Genomic DNA, 18036 nt, shown 5'->3' with positions numbered 1-18036 from the left:
GGAACTTTATACTATATTATATTTTCTCTCGTTTTGGTGGCTTTAATTTTATTTTAAATTGTAATTACAATGTTGAGAAACTCCCTGTAAAGCTTTCATCCTTCCATAAGCAGGTCCTCTTAGCGTGGACCCTCATTTATAAACACAACTTCTCACCTCACAAATAGCTTATCTGGAACAACAGAGATATTTTATATAAAAATAAATCACTTTTCCTGGAAACTTGGGTCCAGAATGGGATCCTATTGGTGGCTCAGCTGGTTAGTAAAGAGGGAAAACTACTTGCTTACAACGACTTTATTGCACTATATAATTTTCCAATCAGTGTTTAGGAATTCTCAATGGTGCTTGGTGCCATACCCTCAGGGTCTTTAATGTTATATAAAAACACTGACAGCTCGATCTCTACCTCAGTCACTCTCCCTGATCCAGCTGAGTCACCAATAGGAAAAATCTGCTTTTCACAGGAACTTGGTAATAGCAATAAGAGAATATGTAGTTTATTCCAAGAAGATATCGTCTCTCTCCCATATATAACATCTTATTGGAACCGATATGTTCCAGATATCAAGTGGAAGACAGTCTGGATGGTCCCCCATAAATATTTGATTGTAAATAAGGTGAAAGAAGTCTCATTTAAAATTCTACATAAATGTTATCCAGCCAGTCACTACATGGTAAAATTTAAAAGGGACATAACTACTAATTGTACTTTCTGTGGGGATCATCCAGAAACTGTGACACATCTTTTTTGGTACTGTTCTTTTACACAGAGATTCTGGAAGGAATTTAGCGGGTTTGTTATTGTCCATATTTTAAGGAAGTTTTCTTTACGTTGGGAAAATGTTTTATTCTGTTTCTTTAAGTTCCCCAAGAAGTATGAGAAATGTTTTTTATGATAAAGTTGTTAATACTTTTAGCTAAATTTTTTATCCATAAATGTAAATTTACTAACAAAACACCATATTTCTGTCATTATTTTAAGGATGTGGAAATGTACATACAATCAATATCAGACTCCACCAACGAAAAGGCTCTCAAAACAATATATGTATGTGAATCTTTGCGTGTATTCTTATAATTGTTACCTTTTTCTTTTACCCTTGGCTTTTTGTGTTCATGTTCGGTTGTTTTGTATACTTCATCTGTTCGTATGTTGTATACTCATTGTTTGTTAAATAAAGTTAAAAAGAAAAAGAGCTTAACGCGTTTGCGCATGCGCAAATTCTCGTGCATTTGAACGACTTAAGTCATAGAAGATTTTGATGTGTTACGTCAAAGAAGTCCTTTAATGTGGTTTTCCTTTGATCCGAGAGTCCTTAAATAGGAGCCAAGTCAAAACGTTATCACTACCAGAGACCCCCTCGACAGTAGTTACATGTCAAACTTACCACGCTCTTTCAATTCAGAAAGTTTAGCATTTCAGGAAGATTTTCACAGAGAGAATCCGTGTGAAATAACAATGTCTGCAACACAAGATTATAATACTCAAACCCCACTGGTCGTATCACCAGATGAGCTGTTACCGATTATCAATAACGCCTTCAACACGCTCTCTGATGCACAGTGGACTTTAATAGAAAATGGAGCTTGGGATTCTGATATTCAAGCAGTTTTGGCTGATATGATTTCTGAAATCATACAGATCACCTCAGCCAACATTTTGAGACGTGCTCTTCCCGTCATTCAGAGCGATGCATCTGCAGAAATAGAAACAAATCCATCATTTTGTGACTCCATCTCAATCACTATTGCAAACCTGCTCAACATCCCAAAGCAGATATGTGACAGTGCTAAAAAGCTGACAAAGATGGTTGAGGAGGAGATTTCAAATAAGGTCAAATTGATAGTCACCCTGGTCAGAGAGCACTTCAATTTACCATCAGACCCCGCTGTTTACGTCAGTGGGGCAATTCGTAATATTAGAAAACTGCGTGTCATGGTTTCCCATGCTCTCTCATGCTTGAAAAGATATGCAAGTAAACTGAAATGCCCGTGCATGGGAAAGGAAAGCGATTCAAGTAAGTCTGAGTCCAGCAAAGATAGCATTGAGTCCAGCATCTCAGTCAAATCAGCCACCCAGGAGGTTAGTGAGATTCTGACCAATTGGTGTCAAGATTCAGATTTTACAGATGATGAATTATCGGATGATGACAGAGATATGGAAAGTGAGCCACCCGCTAAAATAGAGCAACTTTCAGAAAAGAAAGAAAGTTCAGAAAGTGGGGAATGTGCAGAAGCTGAAAGGCAGGCAGAAAGTATTCCACCTGAGTAGAAAAAATTGCAGCTGACATTGTCAATATTGTACTTGACAATCTCCAGTGCACTGACACTGATTATTCTTGTCACAGTGAGAAATGTACCTCACCCAAATCTGGATTCAACGGGGGAATCATCTTTGATAAAGTGAGAGAGTTTTTTACCTCACGTGCTCCTTCCGCACCGCAAAAATCACGCAAACTGCATTTTTCCAAGATTGCAGGAAAACATTTTGAAAAGATGAAAGGGGAGCTGAAAACAACAGCAAAGAAGAGCAAAGACTATTTTATTAGTCTGTCAAAGGTAACCCACTCCCCTGAAACTGAGAGAATAGGTTCCCATGACAGTATGAGTGTCAGCCTCCCAGGTTCAGCATGCGAAACTCCTCGTTCAAATTCTAGCATGTCTGTCCGTGCCCCTTCTAGAAGCTCATCTACTCTGGGAAACATGATAAAATATGCTACTCCAACTAGCTTTAATGTCATCAAATCTGAACTTAGTGACATATACAGCGAGTTCACAAAGGAGAAAGAACATGGCATTATCCAAGAAAGGCTCAAAAACATTAACATAAGTGAGAAAGTGAAGAATTTCTCGAGAGAATTGACAGAGAAACTGTACGACCATTTAGTGATAAGTCGTGTATACCAAATTCCCACAATTGTTATGGGTAGAAGTCTATCAGACTCCGTCATCTCCAGGACACCACAGCAAGTAGCTGAATCGAGAGTTTTCTTTTCTCCTGAAGTCCTCTATGTAATCATAGAAGACGCAGTTGGAAAGTTTTTGCAAAATATTCTGCTTTTGGTTGATGATGAAACAATAGATGAAATTGTTCAGAGCGAAAAAAGTGTCTGATGCTGTTGAAGAGATCCAAAAGGTCATTGCAAAGGGACAGAAACGGGCAAGAGACACAGAATCAGACTATTCTCAGAAAAGTGGCAGAGAATCTAAAAAACCCTGTCCTTCTAGACCAGCGTCTCTGGAAAAGCAGGTCAAGTCACCAGAGAAACGCTCAACATCCTCTTGTTCAAGTTCAACACCAGTTCTCGAGAGGATGGAGGAGGAAATGTCTGGAAAGTCAGAGGACAGATTCTCAGAGGACATACCCTCGGAAAAGTCTGAGGAGCAAACCTCAGAAAAGTTAGAGGAAAAACTGTCTGAAATGTCTAAAGAGAAACCCTCAGAAAAGTTAGAGGAAAAGCTCTCAGAATTGTCAGTGTCATCTCAGGCAGCAGCCGAGTACCTTGCCATGTGTCTAATAGCTAGACTCATGGCTCAGTACAAAAAGAGCCTAAAAAAGCCTCTGCTTTCATTAGCTAACAAAAACTTAGAAGACATTATTGAACATGTCAAGAACTTGGTGCAACCTGAAATCAGCATTGAGGAGTCTATAACAAATCTGGACAAGAATGTGAGTCAATTGACCAAAAAATTGTTTAAAGGACTCATCAAGGAGTTTGGCTCCACAGAACAGGTCATGAATGCTGCTTGGGCAGGTGATAGTTCATTTGATGAGGCTATTTTGAAGCATTTGAAAATCAATTTGGGTGTCCTCACAAGTCCTCCACAAAAGTCCAAAATTGCCAGGTTCTTTGGAGCAGTGGGAAGAGCTATTATGTATCCCTTCAGATGCTGTTTTAAGGGCAGCGATGACTAAAGACCTTGACTTTTCCACTGCCTTGCTTCTCTCAAAATCTTGAAGCAGAAATTATCCAAAAACTGGTCTTGATGCATTTTCAATCATCCAGGAAAGTAAATCTCCAAAAGTTGATTCTGTTCATCTGGACGTAGCGTTTTGTGGGAGAAACGTTTTGTCACTCATCCAAGTTAATTTGCACTATCATGAAATAAAAAAAAAAGAAATCAAAATTAAAAACAAGGTGACTTTTGTTGTCTTTTCTTGATGTCAACCACAAATTAAAAAAGTGTAGCATATGTGTACTCTGGTCATCAGTACTTGTATTTTAATGTATTACAGTATAATTTGATATAGTGATCATTCTGTGTCAAAACCAAACCTTCTGCTCAACTGTTCACAGTAGAAAAGTTTAACGTTTATAATGATTGCTGTAAATTTTAGCGTCATATATCAGATAATTTCTGTTTTTAACTACCCTCATGTGTGGCTCTCCAGCCCATGAGACAGGCATAGTCTCCACCTTCCTGGTTGTGGGATTTCTCCAGTGGTGTAAGTGCTGCGGCGCAGTCTGTTGTCACTCTGATGTGGCGCTTTTGGCAAAGGTTCAGTGATGTAACCCATCTCTGACGCTCCCTCATATGCAGTCCACCTAGTGGCATGATTGCCAATAAAGATGCCATTAACCCCAGCATCTGCAGGCATTGTCTGAATGTTGCCCAGGGCATCTTTTACAGTCCCTTGGCAACATGCCTGGTGTTTCTTTTTTAATAAGATCATCAATCTTCAGGTGGTCAAGCAGATCTGGCGTCTCTTTGGAAGGACAATCACACATTAGTGTCAGATTCACTTGCAGGTGTTTGTAGGAGGTGACCACTATCCTGTAATGGACTGATACATAGAACTGAGTATAGAGGAGTGTGATACAGGGTGTGTGCAGAAATGGTGTTTAAAGTCTGTAGATTGGGAGACATATATTTCCATTTTGGGGTCTAAATTTCTAGAAAGCAAGCAGGCTGTGCTGAACATGATCATTAAATACTGTCAGCCGCATAACTTTATAGAAGATGAGGGGTTCAGAAGCTGCTTCACCTCCTTGACCTTCCCTTTCAGAAAGGTATGAGAAAGAGATGTAAAGTGTGTATAACCACTTTCACCTTGGTCCCAACATATTACAAAAACGTCACATTTTTAATAAAAATTGTGTAAACTGTGCCTTTACCCCTCACTTACAAGTACACAACCACTCCCACTGTCACAAGCATGTATTTTTCCCAACAAAACTCACTTTTATTTCACTTTTTTTTTACTTACATTTCTTTGCAACAAAGATTTCTGTAAAATCTACATTTGACATACTTTTACAGTTAGCTGTTTCAGTCTCTCCATACTTTTTTATCCGATCTTTCTTTGCAAGCTCCTTTGAATCCGAGCTGCATGGGATTGTTTTTAATATCCAGCAGATGTCGCTATTGAGCAGCACACTAACACAGTGTCGACACAGTAAGGTTTCATACACTCCATGAGACGTCATCTACCCATTACTACTCTTGCAGGGTAACACAGTTTATGAGCATAAGGAAACAAAATGATGATCTCCTTTAGGATTTTCTGGCAGAGAGCAGAATTCATGACTCCATCAATTAAGTTGTTCAGTTGTTCAGGTCCTGAACCATTTAAGTAGCCTCAGACCACTGAACTATCCCCACGATGTTTGACTGTTGCTGTGTTCTTGTGATAAAATGTTTTGTTAGATTTGTGTCTGATGTAATGAGATTCAACCATTCCAAAAACCTCAGATTTTACCAAATATCTTCCCCAAAGTCTCGTACATTTTGAAGATCTTTTTGGGCAAATGTGAGATGAATTTTTGTCTTCTTTTTGGTCAGCACTGCTTTTTGCCATGAAACTCCCCCATTAGATGTTCTTCAGATTTTACTATGGGTTCTTCTGTGACCACCTGGATTAGCTGTCCATGTTGGAGTAATTTTGGTGGACCGGACACTTCTGGGAAGGTTCACCACGGTCCCAAGTTTTCTCCATTTGTGGACAAAAACATCCCACTGAAGTTTTCTAGTCTTCTTCTCTATATTATTTATTGGGGGTTGGCAAACAGCAAAATGTTGCATTACCGCCACCATTTGGTGTGGAGCGTGGACCAAAATGTAAAAAAAAAAGAAAAGAAAGAAAAAGTAAAAAAAATAATAAAAAAATATATATAAAAAAAACATTTAAAAAATCGATAATTCAAATCCCCCCCCAAACAAATTAGTCTGCCTTAAAAAAAAAAGGCCTGATAACTTTCACTTTTCAACTTCTTACAAAATAAATCAACTAAGTCCAGTTTCACTTTCATATCACCAAGGTTTTTGATCAGTTGTCTTCTTTTGGCATCATGTTTCTGACAGTGCATTAAAACATGCTCTATTGTTTCTTCTTCTCTATATGCTGAGTGACTGTCTTGAATTCGAGTCTGAGCATATCGCAGATCTTAGTGGTCTTGCATCTTCAATCCACTGGACAGCTAACAGTATTGAAACTATACACTGATAGTCCGTCACTGATCCTTTTCCTTACTTTGACATTAAACTCAGGAACAATAAATACTGTCCCGCTTTGGTTGGATGAATTCCTTGATGCATCTGTGTAGATTTTGACATAACTTGTATGTCTGCATTGTATGCGAGTTTAATATAAAACCCCTATTCTTTTTCTTTTTGTCCAATAGTTTGAAATCTGCTACAGCATCAGGGAGTATCCATTGTGGTATTACAGGTAATGGTAGAGATTGATTCATGCTGATGTTGTTCAGATTAAGTTCAGCTGCTTCCTGCCTCACTGTTCACCCAAAGCTCTTCAATTCTCTTTTCTCTTTTTCCCAGCAGGGTTGGAGAATAGTTTTTGTTGAAAGATCTTGACCATGTCCCAGTAGTTCAGTATTAACTGCTCTCTTCTGATTTCTAATGGCATTTCTACCTTTAAAACGACTCCAACAGCAGCAGTAAACGCACCTGTGCAGAGTCTTAGCCCCTGATATTGGGGCTAAGATACTATCTATGATACTATCTAACTTATGAAGACTTGTTCCGGCGTTTGCTGGAGTCCAAAATTTTTTAGACTTTATAAACTTTATAACTATTTCCAGACTGATAGATGTATGTTACTTGGTTTCTTTAAAATGTGACATGATGATAAATATATGGGAAAGTGACACCAATACATATTTTTGACATCTTTAGTCTACTTCTCTTGAGTGTGGTTCGTAAAATTTAACTTGTGTTGTTAATCACAGTTAATTCATGATTTAAAAGCAGGGGGCAATTAGTTTTTCCAAACAGAGTCAGAAAACAAACAAAACATTCATGCAGACAGTTTTAACTTTCAGGTGGATATCAGTTTTATTCTATTACTCAACAATTGTACAACAAACTTTGTTACAAATACATTTAAAAGTGCAATTTTAAATAAAAAGAGGATAACACGTCTTAATTTCTGCTTGCCACACACCTGTAAACTACCTGGCAGATCTTACCCGCCTTCCGGTCTGTCTACAACTGCGGTGGAGACGCGTTGTGGTTTGACGCATTGCAGATCCCCTCCTGCCAATCAGCAGCCTCCTTACAGCATGCAGCACATTGCGGGTCCGCGCTGTCCAATCAGAATCCGGCTCTCAAAATCAAAACTGCAACTGTACCCAGTGCCGTCAGCCGCGCTGTTTAGAGCGTATCCTTCCGCCTGTATAAAAGATCGTTACACAAAGTAGTCCGTCAGTTTCTGCGCGGCCGCGCTAGCGTGTTAGTGTCGCGTTATTGAGGTCATAATAATTATTGATATTGATATATTTTTTAATATTTTTAATTGTCATGAAACATAATGACGCCAATGGATCGCCAGATGACATTAATTTTGCCTTAAATGTAAATATATATAAAAGAGAAACCACCTTGAGATTGAACGGACGCCATAAAGAGAGGTTTTTATTTAATTGGAGAGTGGACAGGTGCTGACAGGTAACAGCACTCTATTTAAAATGATACTTTATCATGGATACTTAGACTGGATAAGGTTTAATAGAGAGTTTCTCAAAGCCAAAAATGTAGGCTGGCAGCTCCTAAATTATGTGATGAAAAGTATATTATTTCTGCATATACATAACCTGCAGTACTATTCCTAATCACTTTAATATGTGTTAATGTGACCAATAAATACAGAGCAATCCAAAACCATATGTAGAAATCATTCCAGTGGCTTCAGCATAAAAGGAAAAAACTAATGTTTTAAGCCTTTTTTACATTTTGAAAACAGCAAACCATATTCAGAAAGCTCCTCTCATTATTCTCGCGACAGATGACATTTGAAATGTCTGGGCTGACTCACCAACTGATGCCTCAACCTAATGGGACTGTCGATGCTCTTAAACAGTCAAATTGTACAGAGTGAAACTGCAAGTTTTGTGCAGTGGGCAGACTAATGTTTAAAGCCAAACGATATAAGATCCACATATTCACGTAACCAGCTGTTGGAAAATTAAGTAAGCGCCATTGTTCCATCTAACCCTAAAGTAAATACAGAAAATAATTAATGGCCATAAACAACACCAAAACACATACCATGCTATGCTTGTGAGCAATGTTATTTTGTAATTTTTTTTTAACTGCAATTAAAAAAATAATAATTAAACCTTAACCTGTATTTGGTGGCGATGGCAAAAAGTGGGCAGGTAACATGCTGATTTAAATGTTTTTAGTATTACAGCAATAACTAATGGGAGGAAAGTGAAGCTTGACTGACACATGAGGCCAGTCCTGCTGGTTTCACTAGTTAACATTAACCTCACCATGTGTAATTAATTACATTTAATTAATTAGATCCCAAATTAAGACTTGATGGTCTGTATTGTGCGGTAAATATGTTTATTTCTCCTCTAAACTTGGTAATCTGAACATGCTAGTGTGTTGAAATCAGACGTGACACCCGAGCGGTAGATATGAGTGTAAACCAGGTACACTGCAAACTCATGTTGTGGATAATCATCCTGGTAATCTTTAAAGTTTCCAAAATCTTTTTTTTTTCATTGTGACCTGAAAAAAGCAACTGAGGCCATGAAGATGTTTCTAACTTTTCCAGTAGGTGACCATTGCAAAATGTTTAAGGCATTTTGGCACTGCCTTTGCTAATGTCCATGAGAATGTACTGCATAATCCTCCTTTCAGAGTAACCAAACTTTACAAAAATTGACCAAACGTTTTATTAGTGATGACCCGAAATGGGATATTAAGTCAATCACAGGTATCCCGCCCTGGTGGCCAGTATAATGAAAGAATGGTTTTGGGGGACTTCATGAGAACACCACTTTGCAGAGCCGGAAGCTACATCTATCTATGTTTACCATTTCTTTTCAGGCTGTAGCATTTTCCCCCCCTATTTCCTGGAGCGTGATCTTTTGTCACACAATAAGAAATGTGGTGTGAGAGCAGCATATGAGTGGTTGTGGTTTAACAGGTAGAGTGGGTCATCCACCATGATGTAAGCTCAGTGCTATGATCCCCCGACTCCACCACATTGTCAAAAATGGTGAAATAACATACCATGTCCAGGTGATGGATACTTAAAGCTCAACATTTCCTGCAACTAGGGTGACCAGGTGTCCCACTTAAAAAATTTAAAGCCTACAGCATATTTGTCATTCACATTCATGTTTTAAATACATAAAAAAAAGTCCTTATAGTCATTTAAAAAGCAACATTTTATGTTATTCCTACATTTAAATTTTGAAACTCAAGCAGCAAATGTTCTGCAAAAGCACATTTACATTGACAGTGAAGTTATAGTTCTCCAGAGTTTCTGAAGATCTTTCTTGTTTTCTTTGGACATTGGCTGTTTGTACCCGACCATTTTCAAAATAACATATTTTACTTGTTTATCAAGCCACTCAATACTGAGCAGTGAATCATTCAAGGATGAAAAGGCACCTCACTCACAGGATGAACCAGACCAGTGTTGTGTCTACAGATCATTTGTATCTTTAGGCATCTCAGCATTGTGGTTCCTTAGAAAATAATGAGAGAATGGGACAAGTCAAAGACAAGAGAAGAAGTGCCGACCTTAAAAAATATCTACAGCAGATGAACCATATCCAAGAGTCAAGTATTTAAGAAACAGGGGAACAAAAAATCCAGTAAAGACCTAACACAGGACCTGAGAGATGCATCTGGAGCTTCAGTAGATCCATCTCCTGTTCATTAAAGCGTTATCAGAAACTGTCTCTGTGGAAGATTGGCTGTCAAGAAGTTATTCTTAATGAAGAGAAACAGAACAAAATTACACAACTGGTCTTTTGGAGTGTTTGTCAATATATACAGAATAGAGAGTACAACAGTGAGTGTCTACCCCCCATCAGCAAACATTTAGCGACCTTGGGAAGGAAAAACTCCCTTTCAACAGGAAGAAACCACTAGCAGATCCATGCTCAGGGAGGGGCAGCCATCTGCCATGACTGGCTAGTGGCAAATGGAGGAAGACAGGACAAGACTTGTGTACTATATTTTTGTGCATATTTGCACATGTTTCATTAAATTTCCGAAGCCGTTTCCTATTTTCCTGGCAAAATAAAAAGAAACGAAGCCTGGACCTCTTGTATCACATCCTTTCCTAAAGTATATGTACTCCCAACACCACCAACCTACCCAAGCATTGTAATAATATAGACCTTACCATTCAATTGAAAAACAGTTCCACTTTGATTTCCTTCCTGATTTCTAACTAAGTGCGGTTATTCCAACTCCTAACTTCTCTGGATTTAAATTAAAAATGACAAGATGGTGCGTATGAACGCGTGCAGCGAGCGCGGGAGCCATACTCACTGGTCTTTGCGGAGGAATACCGTGAGAGCTGTGCGGCGGTGCTTTGTCCTGCGTACCCGCCCCCAAGCAGCAGCCAGCCCTCCTGCTCTGTGGCGACCGTCCATTTCCCTCTGTTCCCCCGTAGCGTTAGCAGACCCGCTGTTGGAACTCCGCACAGACATGGTGAGTATTTTAACCAGCCGTGCCTTGAGATGTGTGTGGATTTAAGCTGTGTGAACTTGACTGGAAGCCAGATGCGGGGTTGAAATATCTCCGTAGTAGAGCGCTCAGGGACGAATGTTAATACTGTGGCGGTACTAGACAGAGACTCTGCGGGCGGAGCAGTTTATTACCACCGCGGCTTTTTCCTCCCCCCCTCTTTAAGAGCCCACTCTGTGAAATTGCAGCAGATTTTGGTGCCGTAAGCACCTTCACAAACTGAGAACTGAGAGGTAGTACTCGTTACAGGTGGCCACAGTTGGTAGTTGTGGTGGAGCTTTTGGCTGGTTAGCATCACAGCTAACAGTGATCCCCTCGCCGATAGTCTGATTTTCCGGTGGTTTCTTTTCTTCTGTTTTTTAGTAAGGATGTAAGGATGGCTAATTTTCTCAGGAGGAGAGTTGCCTCTCTCTGCTGATTATTCTGAGACATGGAGCTGTAAAATAAAGGTGCACATCTGCCCTTCATGTTCAGACCATTTATGTAAGGGTGCATATTATCATAGGCGTTAGCTTAACAGTTGTAGATAAGAGCTGTCAAAGTCCAACGTGCAACCATTGTAAAAGCCGCTGATAGTCCTAATTAGGCCAGAGGTTATGGTGTACATACATGCATACGCTTTGCGTAGAATAAAACGTGTTTGACCTGTTTTGACGTCACATTTTTAAGTACAGATTGATGATCCTAGATGAAAAGTCTGATCTGCAGTGGATGCACACTGCAATCACCATGTTACACTATTTATACTATTTAAACACGCACATACACCACTGTTCCTGGGTTGTGTGTCCATGAATGCACTGTGCCAGTCTCCAGGGGAGTGGTAGCATCCCACCCAGGTTTGTCGTTTATAGCTTGTGGAGGGAGTTGCTTGCGTTTACACATTCAGGACCCTATTGTTAAGTATAAAAATTGATCCTTTTGTAGTTCATATTTTTGTTCAGTGTGTATTTGATGTCATGTTTTTAAAAAACATTTACTGAAAAAACATTTTTGGTTAAAGCACATAAATGCACCTAAACCTCTCTGCGTGGCTTTTAGTGTTGTAACTTGCCTGGTTATGTTTTTACTGCATACCCTAACCAAATACCCCTTATTACCTAAACCTAACAGAGTTCTCTTTGGTGTCATAACTTCACCAGGTGGTTTTTAAGAGTGCCATAACCTAACTGGTAACTAACCAGGTACTACTACCTGACCTTAAAACAGTACCTTAACCTAACCAGGTAGTCTGATGATACTTAATAACATATTTAAAATAAAACTGTAAACATTTCTTTCTTTTATGACTCTGGCTGTAGTTTCTAGTGTGAATCTTTACATATCGGTCCGATCAGGTAAAATTATGTCTACAAATAAGATTAAGGTGTGGAACTTCCCAGTGTAAAGTCTATAATAAAGCTAGCATGTGTCTAGGCTTCAAAGAGAGGAAGTCAAATACATGCAACCATAAACTGCTGCCTAAAAATATAAATATGCATGATATAATTATGTGAGGGGCAAAAAACAAAAAACCCCAGACTCTTAACAGTAGTGCAAACAGCAGTCCCAGGTAATTAAAGTTCCACTTTACCTGTTGTAGCAGCTTTTGTCCTGGTTAGCACTGCAGCAGGGAAGTCAAACTCATTGCACATCGACTGGGAGAGGTTTATGCCCTACTTGAGTGGGCCGGTTTTGAGTGTTTCTTGGTCTTACGTTTCATATTTTTGTTCTGCAGTAGCACATTTAAAGTTAGTGTTAGATAATTGTTGTTGGAGCTTCTCTTATTTGAATTTTTTTGGATTGGCTACAGGGCTCTGAACTTGGCTTTTTTTTTTTTTTCTGTAGGAATAAGCAGAAAAACAACTCCTTACAGAAGGGGAGCGTTTGATTTTTCAGCTTGTTTTTATTAGGGCTGCATAATGGATTAATTAGTAGTGTTTGTTTTTAAAAAAAAAAAAAGTGTTTTGACACAGGAGATGTAAAGCTCTGTATCTGTGTGTGTATTTACTGTATTAGACATATAGAGAACAAGCGTGCAGATGTTGACTGGCGTTCTTCAGTCTGTAGATCAGAATATAGTTTACTCTGGCTGTTCTTCATAATGTTTATTTTTGTCATTGTGAGATCATGTCCAAAAAAAATTAGTCATCTGAGAGATGCCTGCATCTGAAAAGGAACACAAACCAACAGCCTTCAGGTTCAAGGTGCACACCTGTTATTTCAAGCTGCCCACCTGGCGCTGATCAACCCTCTAAGAAAGAATTTGAGGGGGGAAATCGCTTCAGGTCCTGAATGGTTCAAGTTAGTCGAATGACCCCCAGTGAAGACTGTTGGCTTTATCTTAGATTTGACATTGTTAATGTTTGTTTCAGTCTTGCTTCTGATTGGTTGATGTAATTCAAGCTCCAGAGTTTGTACTTTAATTATCTAGTCCCCGAACCTAATAATGACCTCTAAAAGCTGCTTTACAAGGCCATTTCCTGCGGGGGAAATTACCCTGTGGTTAGTTTGTGGTTGCTATAGCTACGTACGTGAGAAAGTTGACACAGGAAGTAGGCTGAAGCTGTACTTCCTTGTACTTCCTTACATATGCAGGATTCGTTTAAAAGCAGACAGACTTGTCTTGCGTGACATGTCCATCATGAGTTCACTTTAACTGTCAAAGTACAGGGAACAGAAGCTGTTGTGTTCGGCTTTAATCAAAGCCATCTGCACGGAGTTTAATTTTACATTTCAGAATAATACCCATGGGTGCTGTAGAAGGAAATCATAGAGCCCTCATACTTGACGCGGCTCTATTGCCAGGCGCCTTGAGAGGAATTTGGCCTGGATATTAGAGGTGTTAGCAGCTTGTTAACCATCGCTCGGCCTGACACAGATCAGTGCCGTCATTAGTGTCCGCCTTTCCCTTGGGTCACATGAGTACACAGCATATTTTGATTCAGATATCAGGTAATTGATCATTTTACCATTTTAGTTTCAGTTTCAGGTTTGGCTTCCGGCAGTTTTTATTATTAAAACAGGATCATGTAGATAGTGCTGTTAATGTGCCCGACCTCTCGCTTTCCCTTTGAGCATATCCACAAAGTTCAAGGAAATCTACTTTATTAAAAAATAGATTTCTAATTAGTTAACCAGTCTGCAATTGTGCTAAATAATTAGGGCCGTAATATCATGATAATATTTTTGTATTTCTATAGCTTTTATCTAAACTACCATTTCTTCCCATGAACACAATAAAGTTCATCCAAAAACAAATATAAAGATGATAAGATCTTTCACGAGCAAAGCAATGATGAGGTCAGGCTTGATATTGTCTTCCCAGTGAGGATTATAGCTTATTAACCCAATACCTGTATCATATTAATGGAATGGAAAACTAAACAAATGAACAGGATGCATGTCCTATTGTTGTTCCCCCTTTGCAAGCTACATGTTCATTGTAGAAGACGTAGTAATCAATTACAGGCACTCTTGTCGTTATTTATGACCCTTGTGATTCAAAAGTGCAACTGAATTCCCTAAAGCTGCATAGATTTTGATAGTTTTGGCACCTTAGACAGTTTTTGTAGTAAGTTTAATCTAGAAACAAACTGAAAATTAAAAAAAACAAACATCTGCATTGAGGAGAAGGTGTAAGTTTGGCCTGCTTTGGGGACAAATTAGTAAGTGGAGAAAGGGGAACTTCCCGAGGGGTCCACCTGGTGTGAACCATGATGCTTTGCAGGAGGTCAGATGACTAGCCAACCGATCCTCCCTGGGAGCTGCAAATGTAGCAGTGAGATGACAGGTGACAGATTAGCATATACATGTGGAGACGCACACACACACTGAACTCTCATGACCTCCCCCCTGGTCTGGACCCCGTTACTCTCACACACCTAATGTCAATTTTACTGATAAGTTTCACTGACCTCCTCCAGCCTCGATTTCTTTGTTCCGCTGCTCTTCATGTGTTGAGCCTCCGCAGGAGGTTTTGAATGTCCATGTGTCGGGGAGGCTGAAACACTGCTAAGAGAGGGGTTCTCCAAAGTTGTTGGAGGCAGTTGAAGCCAGGGTAGAACAGTGCCTGGTCACTTGGATAGAAAGCTTGGCTGAGAGACTGACACACAGGAAAACGTCAACAGGTGGAGCAACTTTTCCATCAACCTGGCTGGTCAGTGCCAATCTGCTGACTCTTTCTGCTCTGGGGAAAACTTCTGTCATCCACCTACACTGGAATGACTGAAAGACGAGACGACTGATGCATCCGTCTGCCCATCCAGGACAACTAAAAACATCTTTTAGCATCTTATAATCCATGTTCCTGAATATGTAACTATTCAGAAACATGGCAAAGTCTCCTCCTTCCATCCTTTCTGCCAATCAGAAGCGACGGATAGATGTCTAACCATTTTTTTCATCCACCCATTCCTCCCAGTTCCTGCCCTTCCTGCTATCACCCACTCGTCATGCTGCCCAAGAAAATCGCCGTCTACCCAGCAGAAGACGAGCTGGTGAGCTTGTCCACCGTTTATGACCTCCTGGACGAACAGCAGCACTACTATAAAGAGCTGATCCAGCAGCAGGAGAGGAGCTACAGGGCCTTCCTGCAGATGCTGATGGACTCGTCATCAAGCCGCATGGATGGCCTTGTCAGAGAGATGCAGGACCTGAGGAACTGCCTGCAGAGAACCAAAGCCGAGCTGGCTGAAGTAAAAAAGCAGGGCGTCCAGACCAGCAAGCAGGCTGAGTGCCTGGCTGAGGGCTTGGTGATGGTGCGGGGAGCGCTTGATGGGCTGACCATAAAAACTGGAGGAGGAGGTGGTGGTGGAGCAGGAAGAGGTGTGGATCTGAAGCAGCGCAGAGGGCCTGGAGGGTTAAGACTGGATGGAGGAATAGGAGGTGGAGGCAGGGATGTGAAAAAAACAGAACCAAAAGCAGCGAAGCTGGTGGCAGACCTAACAGATATCCACTTTGATGATATAAAGGTTGGATTCAAGTAATGAGATCCCTGATTAATCCCCGCATTTGCTTCCTAATATCATTATCAAAAGCCTTGAAGCCTTGTCAGTGTTTTTGTTGATGTTGTGAGGAGTTTGTCTTTCTTTCTCTCTTTCAAAGTAACATAATCCTGGAGTTTTAAAATGAGCCTTTCGAAATAAGGAAATTTTAGATCATTAAATGACAGTAAAAGCAGTAAGCTATGGTAAACTGTGAAGATGATGACCGAAGATGAAGAGTTCTGTCAGGCAAAGCTTGCATGTCACAAGTCGACCACAACAAAGTGCTTACAGAAGCAGTTCTCACCACTGTTTGTGATGCCTGATGAGGCAGGATCTGATTAATCTCAATTTAAAAGATAATCAAGTCTCATTAAAAGAAAAAAAAAAAGCTTAGTTTGTTGAACCAAAACGATTGTATTGGATTTCTTTTTTTTTTTTCTTAATCAATCTTGGTAATAACATAGCATATTAATTCACTCTTTGGTGTTTTTGTTTTGTTTTTTTAGGCTGACCAACTAACAGAAGAGCAGATTGCTGGTAAGGTGATGCCATAAAACACTTCTAATTTTATTCGCGTCTTTACAGCTGCAGTGTAAATGTCCTTTCTTCTTCTCTTCGTTTGCCTGTTCAGAGTTCAAGGAGGCTTTCTCCCTGTTCGATAAAGACGGAGATGGTACCATTACCACGAAGGAGCTGGGCACTGTCATGAGGTCACTGGGTCAAAACCCGACCGAGGCAGAACTCCAGGATATGATCAACGAGGTGGATGCTGATGGTACGCTGCTGTCCTCCCTCGACACGGGGGAAGGATTCATCTGTCTAACTTGTCTTTTTTTAAATAACCCTTTTATCAATGATGAGTCATATTTACCTCCTACTCCTAGGCAACGGGACCATCGACTTCCCCGAGTTCCTGACAATGATGGCGAGGAAGATGAAGGACACTGACAGTGAGGAGGAGATCAGGGAGGCATTCAGAGTCTTTGATAAGGTGGGCCTGGTTTAAGTGTTTTTCATACATATTTTGACGTATGAATGCTGCAGTCAGTATAACAGCTGCGTCAAGGCACTTTGCAAGGTATCAGAATACTCCAACAATCGGTGGCACTCGCGGTCTAATTTCTGATGGTTGGAAATTTATGAAAGATGGCATACTATGCTGCTTTTCCTAGCCATTTCCAGTCACTGGAAACAAGAGAAATTGCGTAGGTCTTTATAGACGTCCTGTTGATAAGAAGAGTCGAAAAGAGCTGGTAAATTCTTGTGGGAAAAAAAACTTCCATACGAGCCCTCGGTGTGTTCTCAGCACTCGTCCCAATGCATTTGAAGCATTTAAACGACTCGACTTAAGTCTGTGTGGGGAAACTGACTCGCCTCATGTCATATTCAAAGCAGGAAGTCAGAAATAGGAATGAAGGAAGTGGCCAGTCAGTTTTCAAAATAAAATTCCCTTTTCATAACAACACTTCTGATATGAAGCCACAGCTCCTCACTGTAAATGACTCTTAACTAATCCAGCGTGCTCCTTGTTGGAGGATGTGGTGAAGAGTAAAACGGGATCTTTTTTTGGATTTGACCTCCTGCCTCACAAATCCAGAGTAGATATGCGGAGAAACACTGAAATGGCACGCGTGTTGGTCTGATCACTTTTCCCCATCTCTTTGTCAGGATGGAAATGGCTACATCAGTGCAGCAGAGCTGCGTCATGTGATGACTAACCTGGGAGAGAAGCTGACAGACGAGGAAGTAGACGAGATGATCAGGGAAGCAGACATCGACGGGGACGGACAGGTCAACTACGAAGGTGAGCTTGGTCATGAGTGTTATTAGAAGCTCCAGAGCTCTGATTGGTCCTGAGGCTTGCTGTGTTATAATTCCTGATGGCTTTTCTTTCTCCGCCTCTTCGTTCTCCACAGAATTTGTCCAGATGATGACCGCCAAGTGAACTGGGCTCGCGTTAAAGACAAAGAATCTGTCAAAAGTTTCACTTACCTCTTATTGCAAAAATCTACATTTAATCATACTGTTCTGTATCAACAACTTAAACTGAATGTTCAAAATCTCAGATCTGTCCATATTAAACAAGTTCACAAAAAGGAAAAAAACAAAA

General features: G+C 40.1%; 3 protein-coding genes and 1 long non-coding RNA gene across 4 annotated transcripts; 3 read left to right on the top strand and 1 right to left on the bottom strand.

Moving 5' to 3' along the window:
• The first annotated feature begins 1462 nt into the window (after positions 1 to 1462).
• On the top strand, positions 1463 to 2505 carry LOC146646474 (uncharacterized). The gene has a single exon (XM_085392232.1). It carries the CDS (start codon positions 1463 to 1465, stop codon positions 2273 to 2275), a length of 813 nt encoding a protein of 270 aa, XP_085248358.1. The 3' UTR covers positions 2276 to 2505.
• Positions 2506 to 3060: 555 nt separating this feature from the next.
• Positions 3061 to 10761, bottom strand: LOC146646473 (uncharacterized). The gene is made up of 3 exons (XR_014908710.1): positions 9880 to 10761; positions 7431 to 7633; positions 3061 to 4711 (listed from the first exon to the last, which is right to left on the bottom strand). It is a non-coding gene; the product is annotated as an uncharacterized LOC146646473 (long non-coding RNA).
• Positions 10702 to 18036, top strand: calm1a (calmodulin 1a). The gene is made up of 6 exons (XM_085390598.1): positions 10702 to 10923; positions 16433 to 16463; positions 16558 to 16701; positions 16811 to 16917; positions 17595 to 17730; positions 17843 to 18036. The coding sequence occupies exons 1-6, from the start codon at positions 10717 to 10719 to the stop codon at positions 17869 to 17871; spliced, it is 654 nt and encodes a 217-aa protein (XP_085246724.1). The 5' UTR covers positions 10702 to 10716; the 3' UTR covers positions 17872 to 18036.
• Positions 10930 to 16426, top strand: LOC146646472 (uncharacterized). Its single transcript, XM_085390599.1, has one exon. It carries the CDS (start codon positions 15324 to 15326, stop codon positions 15924 to 15926), a length of 603 nt encoding a protein of 200 aa, XP_085246725.1. The 5' UTR covers positions 10930 to 15323; the 3' UTR covers positions 15927 to 16426.

This window comes from Rhamphochromis longiceps, linkage group LG19 (genome assembly GCF_057381845.1).
Source record: "Rhamphochromis longiceps isolate RC_006_pf linkage group LG19, R_longiceps_female_GT1.1, whole genome shotgun sequence".
Classification (NCBI taxonomy): domain Eukaryota; kingdom Metazoa; phylum Chordata; class Actinopteri; order Cichliformes; family Cichlidae; genus Rhamphochromis; species Rhamphochromis longiceps.
The sequence above is the reverse complement of the archived record's forward strand: the minus strand, read 5'-3'. Positions and strand labels throughout refer to the sequence as shown.

Bases quoted from the DNA above. Each gene is read 5' to 3' on its own strand.
- LOC146646474 (XM_085392232.1), top strand. From the start codon at position 1,463: ATGTCTGCAACACAAGATTATAATACTCAAACCCCACTGGTCGTATCA.
- calm1a (XM_085390598.1), top strand. From the start codon at position 10,717: ATGGTGCGTATGAACGCGTGCAGCGAGCGCGGGAGCCATACTCACTGG. The intron at 16,702-16,810 runs GTACGCTGCTGT...TCCTACTCCTAG, and splicing joins CAACGAGGTGGATGCTGATG to GCAACGGGACCATCGACTTC. The intron at 17,731-17,842 runs GTGAGCTTGGTC...CGTTCTCCACAG, and splicing joins CGGACAGGTCAACTACGAAG to AATTTGTCCAGATGATGACC.
- LOC146646472 (XM_085390599.1), top strand. From the start codon at position 15,324: ATGTCTAACCATTTTTTTCATCCACCCATTCCTCCCAGTTCCTGCCCT.